Source organism: Malus domestica, chromosome 07, assembly GCF_042453785.1.
Source record: "Malus domestica chromosome 07, GDT2T_hap1".
Taxonomy (NCBI): Eukaryota; Viridiplantae; Streptophyta; class Magnoliopsida; order Rosales; family Rosaceae; genus Malus; species Malus domestica.
The window spans coordinates 24,328,587-24,345,030 of NC_091667.1; the positions used below are offsets into that span (position 1 = coordinate 24,328,587).

The 16,444-nt window shown below is 40.2% G+C and overlaps 1 protein-coding gene across 5 annotated transcripts; it reads right to left on the bottom strand.

The window, feature by feature from the left end:
• Positions 1–3,848: 3,848 nt before the first annotated feature.
• On the bottom strand, positions 3,849–14,850 carry LOC103425720 (SHUGOSHIN 2). Of its 5 annotated transcripts, none has more exons than XM_070824834.1 (13): positions 14,660–14,850; positions 13,927–14,102; positions 13,791–13,828; positions 6,030–6,138; positions 5,904–5,927; positions 5,728–5,796; positions 5,605–5,646; positions 5,399–5,501; positions 5,260–5,317; positions 4,971–5,174; positions 4,677–4,880; positions 4,385–4,585; positions 3,849–4,269 (listed from the first exon to the last, which is right to left on the bottom strand). In XM_070824834.1, the coding sequence occupies exons 1-13, from the start codon at positions 14,703–14,705 to the stop codon at positions 4,017–4,019; spliced, it is 1,527 nt and encodes a 508-aa protein (XP_070680935.1). In that variant the 5' UTR covers positions 14,706–14,850; the 3' UTR covers positions 3,849–4,016. The 5 variants fall into 5 exon arrangements, with proteins under 5 accessions (XP_070680935.1, XP_008362064.3, XP_070680934.1 ...); XM_008363842.4 differs by having other exon boundaries at positions 3,849–4,281; XM_070824833.1 differs by having other exon boundaries at positions 3,849–4,290.
• Positions 14,851–16,444: the final 1,594 nt, after the last annotated feature.

A 16,444-nucleotide genomic window follows, 5' to 3' on the forward strand; every position in this document is an offset into this window, starting at 1 on the left:
CAATCCACCCCCCTTAGGGGCCTGACGTCCATGTCGGCACACTTTCGAGTAGGGATTGGCTCTGATACCAAATTGTCACATCCCAGCCTGAGCCCCCACCATATCCCAGGCTCGACTCCACCCTAGCGTGATATTGTCCGCTTTGGGCCCCAACCACGCCCTCACAGTTTTGTTCTAGGAACTCACACGAGAACTTCCCAATGGGTCACCCATCCTGGGATTGCTCTCGTGCAAACTCGCTTAGCTTCAGAGTTCCGATGGAACCCGAAGTCAATGAGTTCCCAAAAGGCCTTGTGCTAGGTAAAGATGAGAATATACATATAAGGCTTACAGGATCCATTCCCCTGGGCAATGTGAGATGTTACACTAATAGTATTATAATGAGGGATTTTAAATTTATAGGATTATAAATTTCATAAAATATCAAACAATTAATGTCAAAACTATAAAAATATAAATATTAATAGTAATATAATGAGGTGTACAAAGTCAAGGGACTTTGATCAAACTTTGAATACCATTAAGGCTCTAATCAAAGAATGTTAAGGATTAGGGACCGCATCTAAAGTATCCCTTATATATAATAGATTGAATGTGAAAATATTCCACCATTGAAGGCAGACTATCACATAAGATGACAACGTATTTTTAGCATCTATTAACATAGTACGTCAAACCATAACAGATAATCTCAAAAAATACATATTTGGAAGTTTGAACTTGAGTTGGGATTTCAAACCTTGCTCGTTTTGTACTAGACCAAATCCTTAGAGTTAAAATTTTGAAACTAGTAATATTGACAATAGTGACCGCACTAAGATATTGCGGCTGTAAAGCCACTGAATCTTGATGGATTAGGATGTGTGATTTGCGGATAATTGCATGAATTAGAAAATTACTTAAAAAATAAAAATATTGCAGCTGATGAATGAACAATTATTATATAGTACGATAACATTGCAAATTCTATGTAGGAACAAATACATGTTCACGTACCACACAATAATTTTTTAAAATAAATGAATGGATTTTATTACTCATTAATAAAACCTAGATGTCACTAGCAGTACAATTTAATTAGTGATATTACTTTTTGCATGTAAAATTGTTAAGAATGGAGAGATTTTCAATATGCTGGTGTACATCATTGATTAGTGATATTCCTTCTACATGATGCCATTGATATTCCTTCTACTTGTAAAAAAAAAAATTAAAACTTCGATAAACTCAAAATTGAAAACAACAATGGCATCATGTATGATGTTATGGTGTGTCGTAGAATTAGAACGAATATTTTTCCTCCAACCACATGTGACAATGTCTGCATGGAGATCTCCTGTTCATATCCATGACTGAGATAAGTGAACTGCACCAAAAGTAACGTTCGAAAAAATGGCAGAGGAGATAATGGTAGGGTCCTTGAGGACCCTCTTTAGGGTAACAAATTTATCCCAAAATTTTGAAAAAGATAGAATCCTCCTCCTATTCGATCCTTTGTTTTCAGATTTCGTGAGCTCGTCGTATTGGAAGATCAGTCCAACCATAACTTGCGCGTGGGTCCTCCTACATCTTACATGCCATGATGAGTCCACCTTCTCCAATTTGTCATTTTTTACGGCTCTATATTCACATGCACACACATGCAAAGCATATATGAAAAACTTATGTGGGCTCTTTTGTGTGGTGCAATAAGAATGCGACACGTCATAAAAATATTAAATAGAATGGTACTATTCAAACAGATCTTTTTACCTCGCACACATAATTGTTAATTTCGTATATTGATCTTCTTTAATTCATTTGATCTGATGGTTGAATTGAGAGAGGTGTGATATTGGTTTATGTAGTGGCAGATTCAGAATTTGAACCTTAGGGGTCCCAGTGTTAAAGACAAGTTTTTTAGATAGGAACAAAGCTCAAAGTGCGCAAAAAAGAATTAGCTTATTCACTAAGGTTCGTCGAACGCTTGGTGGGCTTGTTGTTGTCAACCAAACTATGTTGCACACATGACAACAGATAGCGGCACATGCCGAAAGAAACTGATGAGTAATATTTGTCGATTGTTGTCGACACAACCTGTCAAGAAATGCCTAGTATGCATTACATCAAACATTTAATAGGCACAAAAATGACATGTCCAAACATTTGAATAATCCTCAGAATATTCTCACATGTATATTTTTTTAATCTCAAGACCACCTTGATCCTACTTGCATCCGTCAATGGGTGTATGGATAGCACCATAATGAATGCACTTTTGAGAAATATAGGACAATTATAAATTCTTTTTACCGTTGGGAAATTGGCACGATGGACACGAAGCATTGCAAGTGAAATGTCTCACATGTTTCTTTACATATACCATGCAAATTAAAAAACGTGAACTAAGAATCTTGCCTATGAAAGACGAAATTGAATTTAAGGTTGCCGATCGTGTTGATTGATCATTTCCGTGTCAAACTTCTTGTCGATTGCTAACGCACATTTTCCTTATACAGTTTCCTAAATATTATGTTTCAGTGGGTACAAATTTGAGTCTCGACCACTTCCTATATTGAATTTGAGGCGTAGGATTGTTAGCAACACTTAAAAATAATATTCAATTCTTTTTTCTTTGTTTTGTTTTGCTTTGCTTTGTTAATAACAATACATGATTTTTTTTTTGTAGTAGAACAATATATTTTACACTAAGCGAATGGGAAAGTTCGGCTAAACCACATAATGGGCAACATAATTTGGTATCGAATTCGTCATCCATGAGATTCAAACCTAAGACATCTGACTCACAAATAAAGAGGAATACCACCAAACCGTAATACTGAGTATCCATGATAATTATATATAAAAAAAAAACTAGCATGAGATGAGATGTGAAAACTTTCTATGGTCCAACTAAAATATGCATATATGTCTTAGTCAAAGGATACTCACAATTCCAAGTTTAAAGCATATTTGTTTGTTGTCCAAGACTCTACAAAACAAGCTTTTTCCTCAACTTGGATCATTTGCTTAGGCTTTCCTTTTCCCTGTTTTGTTCATGCAAGAACGCGGCTTGGCGTTGTAAAGGGGTGATTTGATCACGATGCAAGAAAGAAAGAAAGAATCGACCCCTTTTGTCTCCTCTTTTGCATGTGAAGATGTGATATGGGCTAGTCATTTATTTATTCAAGATTAATCTAGGTTATATACGAAAGATTTTTTTTTCAGATATTAGCATAACTTCTATCTTTGGTTCTTGAGATTTGAAATTGATAGAAGTTGTTCCTGAATTTGTCCATCCATCAATCATTTTGGTTTTTCCGTGAAAAATCTCTATTAAGTAAATATAAAATGACAAAAATACATTCAATTTCTATCAAATCATTTTGGCACATTGTTTATTAAGTTGAGGATACATTTGTCCTTCTTATTTAACATAATTTTTCACGGAATGACTAAAATAATTGATGGTGGATAAACTCAATGACAACTTTTATTGATTTCGAATCTCAAGGAACAAAGTGAAGAGTTATGCAAATCTCAAAACCATTTTAGCTAAAAAGCCAATACCAAAAAAAAAAAAAAAACCAGAAGGAAAAAAATCATAAGCTCCTGTGATTAATTAGATGACTGGTAAGAAGTAAGAACAATATTTTACTGCAAGGGAATAAAAAATCGACAAAAATCATACTTTCAATGATCTCAATACCTTGAGAGAGAGAGAGAGAGAGAGAGAGAGAGAGAGAGAGAGAGAGAAGCTTGAGTTTTGGATACAATAGTAGGGAGGAGGAGTCGAACTTAGAACCTCGGATGCAAAGTATGCTCTTAACTGCTTGAACTACGAGCCCCATTGCACATTTCAGGTTAAGTTTGTGCATTTTAATCCATCATCTGCTGCTTATATTAACGGAAACTAGATTAGCGTTAAACTTTACAAAGTTAAAGGCATGTTTCCTGAACCGAGAGTAATTTTACAAAACAATTAGTTAATACCAAAAGGCACAACAATGTAGTTAATCTTCTAAGCATCAACTGACTCAATTTTCTCTGCGCATCTTCACATTAACTGGAGTTTCCTTGTATGACTTAATCGCCTGAGTTGCTCGCCGCCGCAGTGGCCTTGCAGATGATCTTCGACATTCCTGGCCTTCAGATCTCGGGGCAGTGTATCCTTCATCCTCCTTTTTCACCGAAGAACATGTTGAACCACTTTCATGAACCACATCGTCACTTAGAGGATAGACATGGACCGTGTCTTCGTTGGTCTCAAACAATTCTTCAGTTTTAAACCTTGCAGATTGCCTAGTCAAACTCCCATCAGGAAACCATAAAGAATCTGTAAATAAAGTTAAAGCCGACTGAAAACATGTACATCCTTAAAGCAATCAAAAATACACAAACAAACCTTTTGTTGTCAGCCTTCTCTTTGGCTTGGACTGCTTCAGTAATAGGATCCTCTGTTTCCAACACTGAGCATGTCGGAGCACTTTCATGAACCACATTATGACATAGATGAGAGACGTGAAACTTTTCACCATTGGTCCCAAACACTTCAGGTGCTTCCTGTACTTCGGTTTTTAACTTTGCAGACTGCCTTGTAAAACGCCTATTAAGTAACCATAAAGAATCTGTTAGCAATGTGAAAACCTAATGAAATCATGTACTTGCTCAAAGCAATCAAGCATAAATAAACAAACCTATTGTTGTAAGCCTTCTCTTTAGCTTGGACTGCTGCACTTGTAGTATCGTCTTTTCCCCCTAATGGACATATCGTCTCACTTGCATGAACCACGTTGTCACGTAGAAGAGAGACAGGAATTTTGTCACCATTGGTCTCAAACATTTCTTCAGTGGCTTCCTGTTCTTCAGTTTTTAACTTTGCAGACTGCCTTGTAAAACGCCTATTAAGAATCCATAAAGCATCTGTCAGTAATATGAAAACCTACTGAAACCATGTACTTCACAAAACAATCAAACATACACAAACAAACCTTTTGTGGTAAGCCTTCTTGTTAGCTTGGACTGCTTCAATAGTAGGAGCCTCTTTTTCCACTGATGAAAATGTCGTCTCACTTTCATGAACCACATTATTGCAAAGAGGAAGGACGGGAATTTTGCAACCATTGGTCTCCAGCATTTCTTCCGTTGCTTCGTGTTCTTCAGTTTTAAACCTTGCAGACTGTCTTCTCAAGCCTCTATGAGGAAACCACAGAGCACATGTAAATAAAGTAAAACCCGAAAACATGTATGCATTAAGCAATCAAACATATACAAACAAACCTTTTATTATCAGCCTTCTCTTTAACTTCGACTGCTTCAACAGTATGAGAAGCCACAACTGCATGCAAATTATATCTCAAGATTGTTAGCACAGAAACAAGATATCAGAAATACAATGAGTTGTCAAGTTAACATTTACGTGGATTTTTTAGATGTCGATCCCCTTGGGTATTACAAGGACCATCCTTCTTGTCTGCTTGCAAGGACTCCCCCGCTTCAAAACACTTAGTTAAACCTTCTACCTGTGGATAGTGAAAGGAAATTTGTAAAGAATACAGGAGGTCAACAAATCAGATCACTCCTTCAAAGTTTAATTCAGAACCAAGAAAGGAATGTGCTAACTACCTGATTTTCTGTACTTTGGCACGTTACTCTTTTGGGTTTCTCCTAGGAACACAGGGTTTACAGTTCAACAAAAAAGTCTATAACCTTACAAAACAGGTTAAAGTCTTAATTAGTTAAACTCACCTCAGCCTCCAGTTTTCTCACTTTGAGCAAACCATTTTTGCACCCAATTTCATGTTGAAGTGCCTTTAGCTAAAAGTAAAAGCATAATGCTGTTAGTTCATGCTTCTTCACTTGAATATAAAATAGAAAGTGAAAGCACACACTACTCTGACTTCACCAGTCGAAACTTAACATACCCTATCTTTACCTAAATTGAGTTCCTGCAAAATTGAATTAGAAAGTCGATTTTATATTAGTTGATGAAATTACCAGGTATCGTGGAAGATTGGAATAATCAACAACTAAAACATGTAAAAAAGTACCCCTAAGATCTGGCTATTTGCTTGGGCGAGTTGTAAATTCTGTTGTTGTACTTTCTGCAGATTGATTCTCAAGTTCTGTATCTCTACTCTGCTCAATTCTATGATTTTGCTACCAAATAGAATTAAGAAAACCGAAAAAGCAAGCCATGCCGAAGCAGATTAGGAACATCAATGAGAGAAACACACAACAACAACAACAACAACAACAACAAAGCCTTTTCCCACTAAGTGGGGTCGGCTATATGAATCCTAGAACGCCATTGCGCTCGGTTTTGTGTCATGTCCTCCGTTAGATCCAAGTACTCTAAGTCTTTTCTTAGAGTCTCTTCCAAAGTTTTCCTAGGTCTTCCTCTACCCCTTCGGCCCTGAACCTTTGTCCCGTAGTCACATCTTCGAACCGGAGCGTCAGTCGGCCTTCTTTGCACATGTCCAAATCACCGGAGCCGATTTTCTCTCATCTTTCCTACAATTTCGGCTACTCCTACTTTACCTCGGATATCCTCATTCCCAATCTTATCCTTTCTCGTGTGCCCACACATCCCACGAAGCATCCTCATCTCCACTACACCCATTTTGTGTACGTGTTGATGCTTCACCGCCCAACATTCTGTGCCATACAACATTGCTGGCCTTATTGCCGTCCTATAAAATTTTCCCTTGAGCTTCAGTGGCCTACGACGGTCACACAACACGCCGGATGCACTCTTACACTTCATCCATCCAGCTCGTATTCCATGGTTGAGATCTCCATCTAATTCTCCGTTCTCTTGCAAGATAGATCCTAGGTAGCGAAAACGGTCGCTTTTTGTGATCTTCGCTAGATTGCTCCGGTCATTAGTGTGGATAAGTATATAAATGGATAGAGATAGGAAAGCAAACACAAGATGTACGTGGTTCACCCAGATTGGCTACGTCCACGGAATAGAAGAGTTCTCATTAATTGTGAAGGGTTTACACAAGTACATAGGTTCAAGCTCTCCTTTAGTGAGTACAAGTGAATGATTTAGTACAAATGACATTAGGAAATATTGTGGGAGAATGATCTCGTAATCACGAAACTTCTAAGTATCGGAGTGTGGTGTCGTCTTAACTTGCCTTATCTGTCTCATAGGTAGATGTGGCATCTTCTCTGGAAGTACTCTTCCTCCATCCAGGGGTGGTATCTTCAACTGGTGGAGATGCACAAGGTAATGTATCAATTTCACTTGAAGCTTACTTGTAGTTTCAGGCTTGGTCAAGCGCGATACAAACCATGTAGTAGGAGTCCCCCAAGTCGCCGAGCTAGGGGGTCTGCTGAAAGAGGTGACAGACAAGGTAAGCAATCAGAGCTCCGACTGATTGTTCACCTTCTCCCCATCTTGCAGCAGCATGAAGGATAAAGAGAAGAAAAATGAGAAGAGATGATATGAGATACTTTTGCTTTTGAAGAAGTAACTTTCCACAGGCTTATTCTTGAACTGAGCTGGAGGGTTTTCTGGTTTCCTCCAGAGTATAAGGCCGACTGAAGAATTTGAGGGTCAAAACAAGTCCATCAAATCTAGAGTACGTTCCACCCTGCTGATATGGGATACTTTTGCTTTTGACAGAGTAATGGATGTATCGGCACGTGTGTTGTTACGCTTGTCTCCACATGCTTCCTTGTATCCTTCGCACTTGCCCTATCTGTTCCTCAAGCAGATGCGGAATCTTCCCTGGAAACATAAGATGTTGAAGATGAGTACTCGAGAGCAATGCCAAGTAAGTAATCAGGTAAGGGGTTCCAGGCAGTCAGTTCCTGGCTGGAAGCTTGATTCCAAGTGCTGATTGATTGCTCTCTTTCTCCTTGTCTTGCAGGTAAAAACAAGGCCAAAGGAAAAGACAGGGAAAAAGCATGATATGGGATACTCTTGCTTTTAACCCTGATGATATGAGATATTCTTGCTCTAGTATAGCTTGTTTGCAGAGGTATTATCGGGGGGAAAGAAAGCTGAATATTTCGAAAGGCTTCGTTGGGAGTGCCCTCTCAGATATGATGAAGGGTTGAGCATTTTTACAGGTCTGCCTGTCCGTTGGGGATGGAGGTCGACATATATAGGAGTCTCCCTAACAACAAGTAGTAATGCTATTCCTTTACCCTGCTTAGTCATAGCACGGTAGTGGGAGCTGCCAGTTTCACATGTTTTAACTCTGTCAGAGCACTTTGAAAAAGTGGTCTGTGGTATCTGGCTCTCGAGATTCGGAGAACGATGCTTCTTCGATTTTTGAGAAAGCAATCATGCTGGGGGTCTGGCTCTCGAGATTCGGAGAGCAGTGTCTCTTCGATTTTTGAGGAAGTAATCATGTTGGGAGTCTGGCTCTCGAGATTCGGAGGGCGGTGCCTCTTCGATTTTGGAGCAAGCAATCCTGTTGGGAGTGTTGTCTCGAATGTGAGTAAAGGTTAGGCATGTTTGCTAGTCTACCTTGCCACGAAGCACAAAGGTTGACACACAGAGACTTTCCAATTATCCAGCAATGGTACTGTTCCTTTACCCTCTCTTCGCTTTTGAGAAAGTAGTCATGTTGGGAGTCTGGCTCTCGAGATTCGGAGGACGGTGCCTCTTCGATTTTGGAGCAAGCAATCTTGTTGGGAGTGTTTTCTCGAATGTGAGTAAAGGTTGGGCATGTTTGCTAGTCTACCTTGCCACGAAGCACAGAGGTTGACACACAGGGACTTTCCAATTATCCAGCAGTGGTACTGTTCCTTTACCCTTGTGGGTAATAATATGGTAGCTAGACCTTCAAAATTTATGTGTCTAAACTTTGTTAGTGCTGTTTCTTTGCTATTCTTTTACCTTTCTTGGTCAGAGCGATGTAGTGGGAGCTGCAAGCTTCACGTGCTCAACTTTGGCAGAGAACTTTGGCAAAGTTATCTGTGGTACCCATGAGCTATTGTTGCGTGTGGGAAGTGGGTGATTGAACAGTAAGATTCATGTGCTTTCTACTTCACCAAAAGTCTTCGACAGAATGCCCATAATTTCTGCAAAGCTGAGTGTGCGTGTGACAGGTGCTGACAAGGCTAGAAAAGTAGGTGCCTCTTCGATTTCTGAGATCGGCCCTCGTGGTCTCTGAGCAGCCCAGCTTTTGAGAAAGCGAGCCCCTCTTCGATTGATTCGGAGAACGATGCCTCATCGATTTTTGAGAAAGCAATCATGCTGGGGGTTTGGCTCTCGAAGATTCGGGGAGTAGTGTCTCTTCGATTTTTGAGAAAGTAATCATGTTGAGAGTCTGGCTCTCGAGATTCGGAGGGCGGTGCCTCTTCGATTTTGGAGCAAGCAATCTTGTTGGGAGTGTTTTCTCGAATGTGAGTAAAGGTTGGGCATGTTTGCTAGTCTACCTTGCCACGAAGCACAGAGGTTGACACACAGGGACTTTCCAATTATCCAGCAATGGTACTGTTCCTTTACCCTCTCTTCGATTTTTAAGAAAGTAGTCATGTTGGGAGTCTGGCTCTCGAGATTCGGAGGACGGTGCCTCTTCGATTTTGGAGCAAGCAATCTTATTGGGAGTGTTTTCTCGAATGTGAGTAAAGGTTGGGCATGTTTGCTAGTCTACCTTGCCACGAAGCACAGAGGTTGACACACAGGGACTTTCCAATTATCCAGCAGTGGTACTGTTCCTTTACCCTTGTGGGTAATAATATGGTAGCTAGACCTTCAAAATTTATGGGTCTAAACTTTGTTAGTGCTGTTTCTTTGCTATTCTTTTACCCTTCTTGGTCAGAGCGATGTAGTGGGAGCTGCAAGCTTCACGTGCTCAACTTTGGCAGAGAACTTTGGCAAAATTATCTGTGGTACCCATGAGCTATTGTTGCGTGTGGGAAGTGGGTGATTGAACAGTAAGATTCATGTGTTTTCTACTTCCCCAGAAGTCTTCGACAGAATGCCCATAATTTCCGCAAAGCTGAGTGTGCGTGTGACAGGTGCTGACAAGGCTGGAAAAGTAGGTGCCTCTTCGATTTCTGAGATCGGCCCTCGTGGTCTCTGGGGAGCCCAGCTTTTGAGAAAGCGAGCGCCTCTTCGATTTCTGAGATCGGCCTTCGTGGTCTTTGAGCAGCCCAACTTTTGAGAAAGCAAACGCCTCTTCGATTTCTGAGCAGGCGCCTCTTCGATTTCTGAAGCTCCGTCGAGTGCAGATTTTTATAGGGGCTGGCATTAAGTTCCAAAGCACACTTGAATCTCCACCAGTAGAAGCTTCATTCTTGCACTTCTAAGATCTTCATTTGTCCGACCTCTTCTCTCTTCAACACCTTTGAAAATGTCTGGCCCCTCCGACCGTCGTTTTGACTTGAACCTTGTTGAAGAGGCAGCCCCGCCTTCTCCAGACAACATATGGCGCCCATCCTTCGTCTCCCCTACTGGTCCTCTTACCGTTGGGGATTCTGTGATGAAGAATGATATGACCGCTGCGGTGGTGGCCAGGAACCTTCTCACTCCCAAAGATAACAGACTACTTTCCAAACGGTCTGATGAGTTAGCTGTTAAGGATTCGCTGGCTCTCAGTGTTCAGTGTGCAGGTTCTGTGTCTAATATGGCCCAACGCCTATTTGCTCGAACCCGCCAAGTTGAATCATTGGCGGCTGAAGTGATGAGTCTCAAACAGGAGATTAGAGGGCTCAAGCATGAGAATAAACAGTTGCACCGGCTCGCACATGACTATGCTACAAACATGAAGAGGAAGCTTGACCAAATGAAGGAAACTGATGGTCAGGTTTTACTTGATCATCAGAGATTTGTGGGTTTGTTCCAAAGGCATTTATTGCCTTCGTCTTCTGGGGCTGTACCGCGTAATGAAGCTCCGAATGATCAACCTCTGATGCCTCCTCCTTCTAGGGTTCTGTCCAGTACTGAGGCTCCAAATGATCCCCCTCCGGTGCCTTCTCTTTCTGGGGCTCTACCGACTGCTGAGACTTCTCCTAAGCAACCTTTGTGAAGGCTCCCTCTTGTGTGTTTATTTTGACTCATGTATATGTACATATTTGTAGCTTATCGGGGATATCAATAAATAAGCTTTCCTTCATTTCAACGTATTGTGTTAAATACACCAAAGCCTTCTTCGCTAAGGTCTTTGAATTTTCTTTTGTTGAAGCTTGTATGTTGAAGCTTTCTGAGTGGAGCATGTAGGTTGGGGTAGTGTTCCCTTAATTTCCCGAGTGAGGAAAACTTCTCGGTTGGAGACTTGGAAAATCCAAGTCACTGAGTGGGATCGGCTATATGAATCTTAGAACGCCATTGTGCTCGATCCTGTGTCATGTCCTTCGTTAGATCCAAGTACTCTAAGTCTTTTCTTAGAGTCTCTTCCAAAGTTTTCCTAGGTCTTCCTCTACCCCTTCGGCCCTGAACCTCTGTCCCATAGTCGCATCTTCTAATCGGAGCGTCAGTAGGCCTTCTTTGCACATGTCCAAACCACCGTAACCGATTTTCTCTCATCTTTCCTTCAATTTCGGCTACTCCTACTTTACCCCGGATATCCTCATTCCTAATCTTATCCTTTCTCGTGTGCCCACACATCCAACGAAGCATCCTCATCTCCGCTACACTCATTTTGTGTACGTGTTGATGTTTCACCGCCCAACATTCTGTGCCATACAGCATCGCCGGCCTTATTGTCGTCCTATAAAATTTTCCCTTGAGCTTCAGTGGCATACGGCGGTCACACAACACGCCGGATGCACTCTTCCACTTCATCCATCCAGCTTGTATTCTATGGTTGAGATCTCCATCTAATTCTCCGTTCTTTTGCAAGATAGATCCTAGGTAACGAAAACGGTCGCTCTTTGGTATTTCTTGATCTCCGATCCTCACCCCTAACTCGTTTTGGCCTCCATTTGCACTGAACTTGCACTCCATATATTCTGTCTTTGATCGGCTTAGGCGAAGACCTTTAGATTCCAACACTTCTCTCCAAAGGTTAAGCTTTGCATTTACCCCTTCCTGAGTTTCATCTATCAACACTATATCGTCTGCGAAAAGCATACACCAAGGAATATCATCTTGAATATGTCTTGTTAACTCATCCATTACCAACGCAAAAAGGTAAGGACTTAAGGATGAGCCTTGATGTAATCCTACAGTTATGGGAAAGCTTTCGGTTTGTCCTTCATGAGTTCTTACGGCAGTCTTTGCTCCTTCATACATATCCTTTATAGCTTGGATATATGCTACTCGTACTCCTTTCTTCTCTAAAATCCTCCAAAGAATGTCTCTTGGGACCCTATCATACGCTTTTTCCAAATCTATAAAGACCATGTGTAAATCCTTTTTCCCATCTCTATATCTTTCCATCAATCTTCGTAAGAGATAGATTGCCTCCATGGTTGAGCGCCCTGGCATGAACCCGAATTGGTTGTCCGAAACCCGTGTCTCTTGCCTCAATCTATGCTCAATGACTCTCTCCCAGAGCTTCATTGTATGACTCATTAGCTTAATACCCCTATAGTTCATGCAATTTTGTACGTCGCCCTTATTCTTGTAGATAGGCACCAAAGTGCTCGTTCGCCACTCATTTGGCATCTTCTTCGTTTTCAAAATCCTATTGAAAAGGTCAGTGAGCCATGTTATACCTGTCTCTCCCAAAAGTTTCCACACTTCGATTGGTATATTGTCTGGGCCTATTGCTTTTTTATGCTTCATCTTCTTCAAAGCTACAACCACTTCTTCCTTCCGGATTCGACGATAAAAAGAGTAGTTTCTACACTCTTCTGAGTTACTCAACTCCCCTAAAGAAGCACTCATTTCATGTCCTTCATTGAAAAGATTATGAAAATAACCTCTCCATCTGTCTTTAACCGCGTTCTCTGTAGCAAGAACCTTTCCATCCTCATCCTTGATGCACCTCACTTGGTTTAGGTCCCTTGTCTTCTTTTCCCTTGCTCTAGATAGTTTATAGATATTCAACTCTCCTTCTTTGGTATCTAGTCGTTTATACATATCGTCGTAAGCCGCTAACTTAGCTTCTCTGACAGCTTTCTTCGCCTCTTGCTTCGCTTTTCTATACCTTTCACCATTTTCATCGGTCCTCTCCTTGTATAAGGCTTTACAACATTCCTTCTTAGCCTTCACCTTTGTTTGTACCTCCTCATTCCACCACCAAGATTCCTTTTGGTGTGGGGCAAAGCCCTTGGACTCTCTCCTAATACCTCTTTTGCTACTTTTCGGATACAACTAGCCATGGAATCCCACATTTGGCTAGCTTCCCCCTCTCTATCCCACACACATTGGGTGATTACCTTCTCTTTGAAAATGACTTGTTTTTCTTCTTTTAGATTCCACCATCTAGTCCTTGGGCACTTCCAAGTCTTGTTCTTTTGTCTTACTCTTTTGATATGTACATCCATCACCAACAAGCGATGTTGATTAGCCACGCTCTCTCCTGGTATAACTTTGCAATCCTTATAAGTTATACGATCCCCTTTCCTCATTAGAAGAAAATCTATTTGTGTTTTTGACGACCCACTCTTGTAGGTGATCACATGTTCTTCTCTCTTCTTAAAGAAGGTGTTGGCTAAGAAGAGATCATATGCCATTGCAAAATCCAAGATAGCTTCCCCATCCTCGTTTCTCTCCCCAAAACCATGGCCACCATGAAAACCTCCATAGTTGCCTGTCTCCCTGCCCACGTGTCCATTTAAATCTCCTCCTATAAATAACTTCTCCGTCTGAGCAATTCCTTGCACCAAGTCTCCAAGATCTTCCCAAAATTTCTCCTTCGAACACAATGAGGAAAATAGATGGCCCAAAAGGATACTTTCTGTCAGTAAGAAGTTTCATCAATGTCCTGTTTTCCTGTGAACAGGTTCAACAAACCCAAAATTAGCTAAACCGACCGCATCATCAACATACTTAGCCATATGAGATTAAGAGAGATACAACCGAGAATGTACCTTCTGAAGATTGTCAATATACTCTTTATTTGTATCTGAATCAAATTGCTGCTTCACCTGTTGAATCGATGGTTTCGGTCGCCGCTGCTGCAAGTTGCTAATATCAGCAAGCCTCTTCCGTGAGTTACTTCCAATCGACAACCCCTTAGCAATTTTCTCACCTTTTGCCTTGTTATCTGGCATTCACACCAAACCTTCTGGCATTTTCAGCAAAAGCTAACCCAAAAATCCCTATAACTAAATGGCTACCAAGCCTACCATCACAACAAAGCAGATGTCCACAAAAATTTCCAGATAACGGAAAGCTCCCGCGGACTGAATCGAATAGCTACACCGGTCAGAAATAAAAATTCCCCTCTTTCCCTACATTTGTCAGCAACTAACCAGAGCTTGAAACTAGTTGTGCTTGTGCCTCTCAAAATCCAACATATTTGCACTTATCCTACACAAATTTTACTCGAGAAAACCTTGATAGCTAGCAATAACGAGATTTTAAGAACTTCAGCAAACCCTAGTCCTATGAATCCCACCCAAACAGCACCAGAGTTCGTAATTTCATTTCGTCCCAAATCGTAAACCCTCAAACATTAATTTATTCATTAATTTATTTAATTCTAAATCAAGAAATGGATTCATACCACAAAATCAAAAACTGATTCATGAATAAACAAAAACAATAGTAGAAGATCGAGTTTCAAGACCTAAAGAAAATCAAATTCTGAGAAATTTTTACCTCCGGCGCCGCCGTTGTCCGTATCGAGAATGATGAGACCTTCCATCGTGAAACCCGAGCTGAAACCCTAACTTCTCTCTCAATATCTCTCTCCTCTCTCTTTCTCTCTCTAGAATTTCATTGCTTGTGAGACTGTGGGACACTGAGATTGATGGAGGGAGAAACGCCGTCGTCGATCGTTACGTATTGGAAATTGAATAAGGAGGGAAATGGAGGGACAGAGGGAAGGGTACAATAGTAAATATATCTTGAGAGGCCCGGGACACCTACGGCTTTCCGAAGCTAATCCCAGACCCCGGACCTATGGCTGACGGTCGCATTTGGCCAATGGCCCAAAACAAACCCATTGGGCTAACTCAACTCCATTCGACTGTAAATAAAACTCAATTCCACTTGCGTGACATATAATATATCATCGTATGTGTCTGTGTTTGTAATGTAGGAGAAATTCGAAGGTCCGACTGTTGGGTCACGTCATCCGTCCGACACACCTGACAAGAGAGCCACATCAATTGGGTATGGTGCCTATACAAAGTTTTCCACAAGAGTTTCTTTTGATGTAGGTACTTGTTAGGAAAATTAGATAAGTAAAATTTACCTCATTAAGTCTTAAATTTTAGTGCTCGCAAGCATACGAATTAGATAATAGTATAGTATTGAAGCACATATATCGTTCCACAGAGATAGAATTGATTCTAAAAATTTTACTAACTAAATTGAAACAAATTATAGTGGAGAAACTTTAATGGAAAATATATGATATTTTGAATTAAACTTAAAATTAATAAAGCTTGAAAATAAAATGCATTATAAATTGAGACATAAGAAAATAAGACCTAGGACATCCGAATTCACCGAAATTAATTCTACTTCATTCTCTTAATATGTTATGCTCAAGTAGTTCTCCAATAATATTGATGATTGATTTTCCCTAAATTATTCAACGGCCATGGCATCTGGTTGCATCAAAAATATCCTTACATGTTAACCCTTTATGGCATCTAGATGAATTTAAACAGGTAAGAACCCATTAAACTCTATGGAAATCGTTGGAAAATTACATAAACTCTAATTGTATGGCATATGCAAATAGGTGTATCAATTGCAAGAAGCTAAACTCAAGTTAAGTATGACATCTACTCTAACTTGCATCAAATCAACTTAATCTAAACCTAGATGGTGATCAAACATCTAAATAAAAATCAAGCGTATTACAAATAGCAAAAGATACTCAATAAGGAAGAAAAACTTGATAATAACAATATCACGAGACAATTAAGTATTCATAATCAGGCTACATCGTAGCCCTAGCAAAGAAAAAGTTCAATGTAACTCTTCCTCTTTGCCCTTCCTTGCCGCAACCCCTATGTGAATTGTTCTTTGTGGTTTTTTTGGTGGCTGACCCCCTTATCATAAGGAGAAGGATCTCCTTATATAAAACAATCGGCAAGCAAGTGCTTAAAGGCAATTAAAAGCCTACTAATTACTAATCCTAGTGCACTTTATGTCCTTATTTAAGAAATGAAAAAAATAAACGGAAGTAATAAAACTAGTAATTAAGTTCTCTCCTAAAATTCATTGAATGGTATTCCCATGTCTATTTGATTCCAAAACCGCTCGGTTTCATCTTGTTGTTGTAATGCATATGTCTTGATGCAGTTAATTAGCCTCTTGCTCCACTGAAATTACTCTAGACACCCAAAAAGCTCATTTTCCATTTTTTTTTCTTGTAACTCCAATACTGAATGCCTATAAATAAAACAATAGAATTTATTGCATTTAACC

Bases quoted from the DNA above. Each gene is read 5' to 3' on its own strand.
- LOC103425720 (XM_070824833.1), bottom strand. From the start codon at position 14,705: ATGGAAGGTCTCATCATTCTCGATACGGACAACGGCGGCGCCGGAG. The intron at 14,103-14,659 runs GTAAAAATTTCT...TGTGAATGCCAG, and splicing joins GGACAACGGCGGCGCCGGAG to ATAACAAGGCAAAAGGTGAG. The intron at 6,139-13,790 runs GTATCCTTTTGG...TCTATTTGGTAG, and splicing joins AAACTTCTTACTGACAGAAA to CAAAATCATAGAATTGAGCA.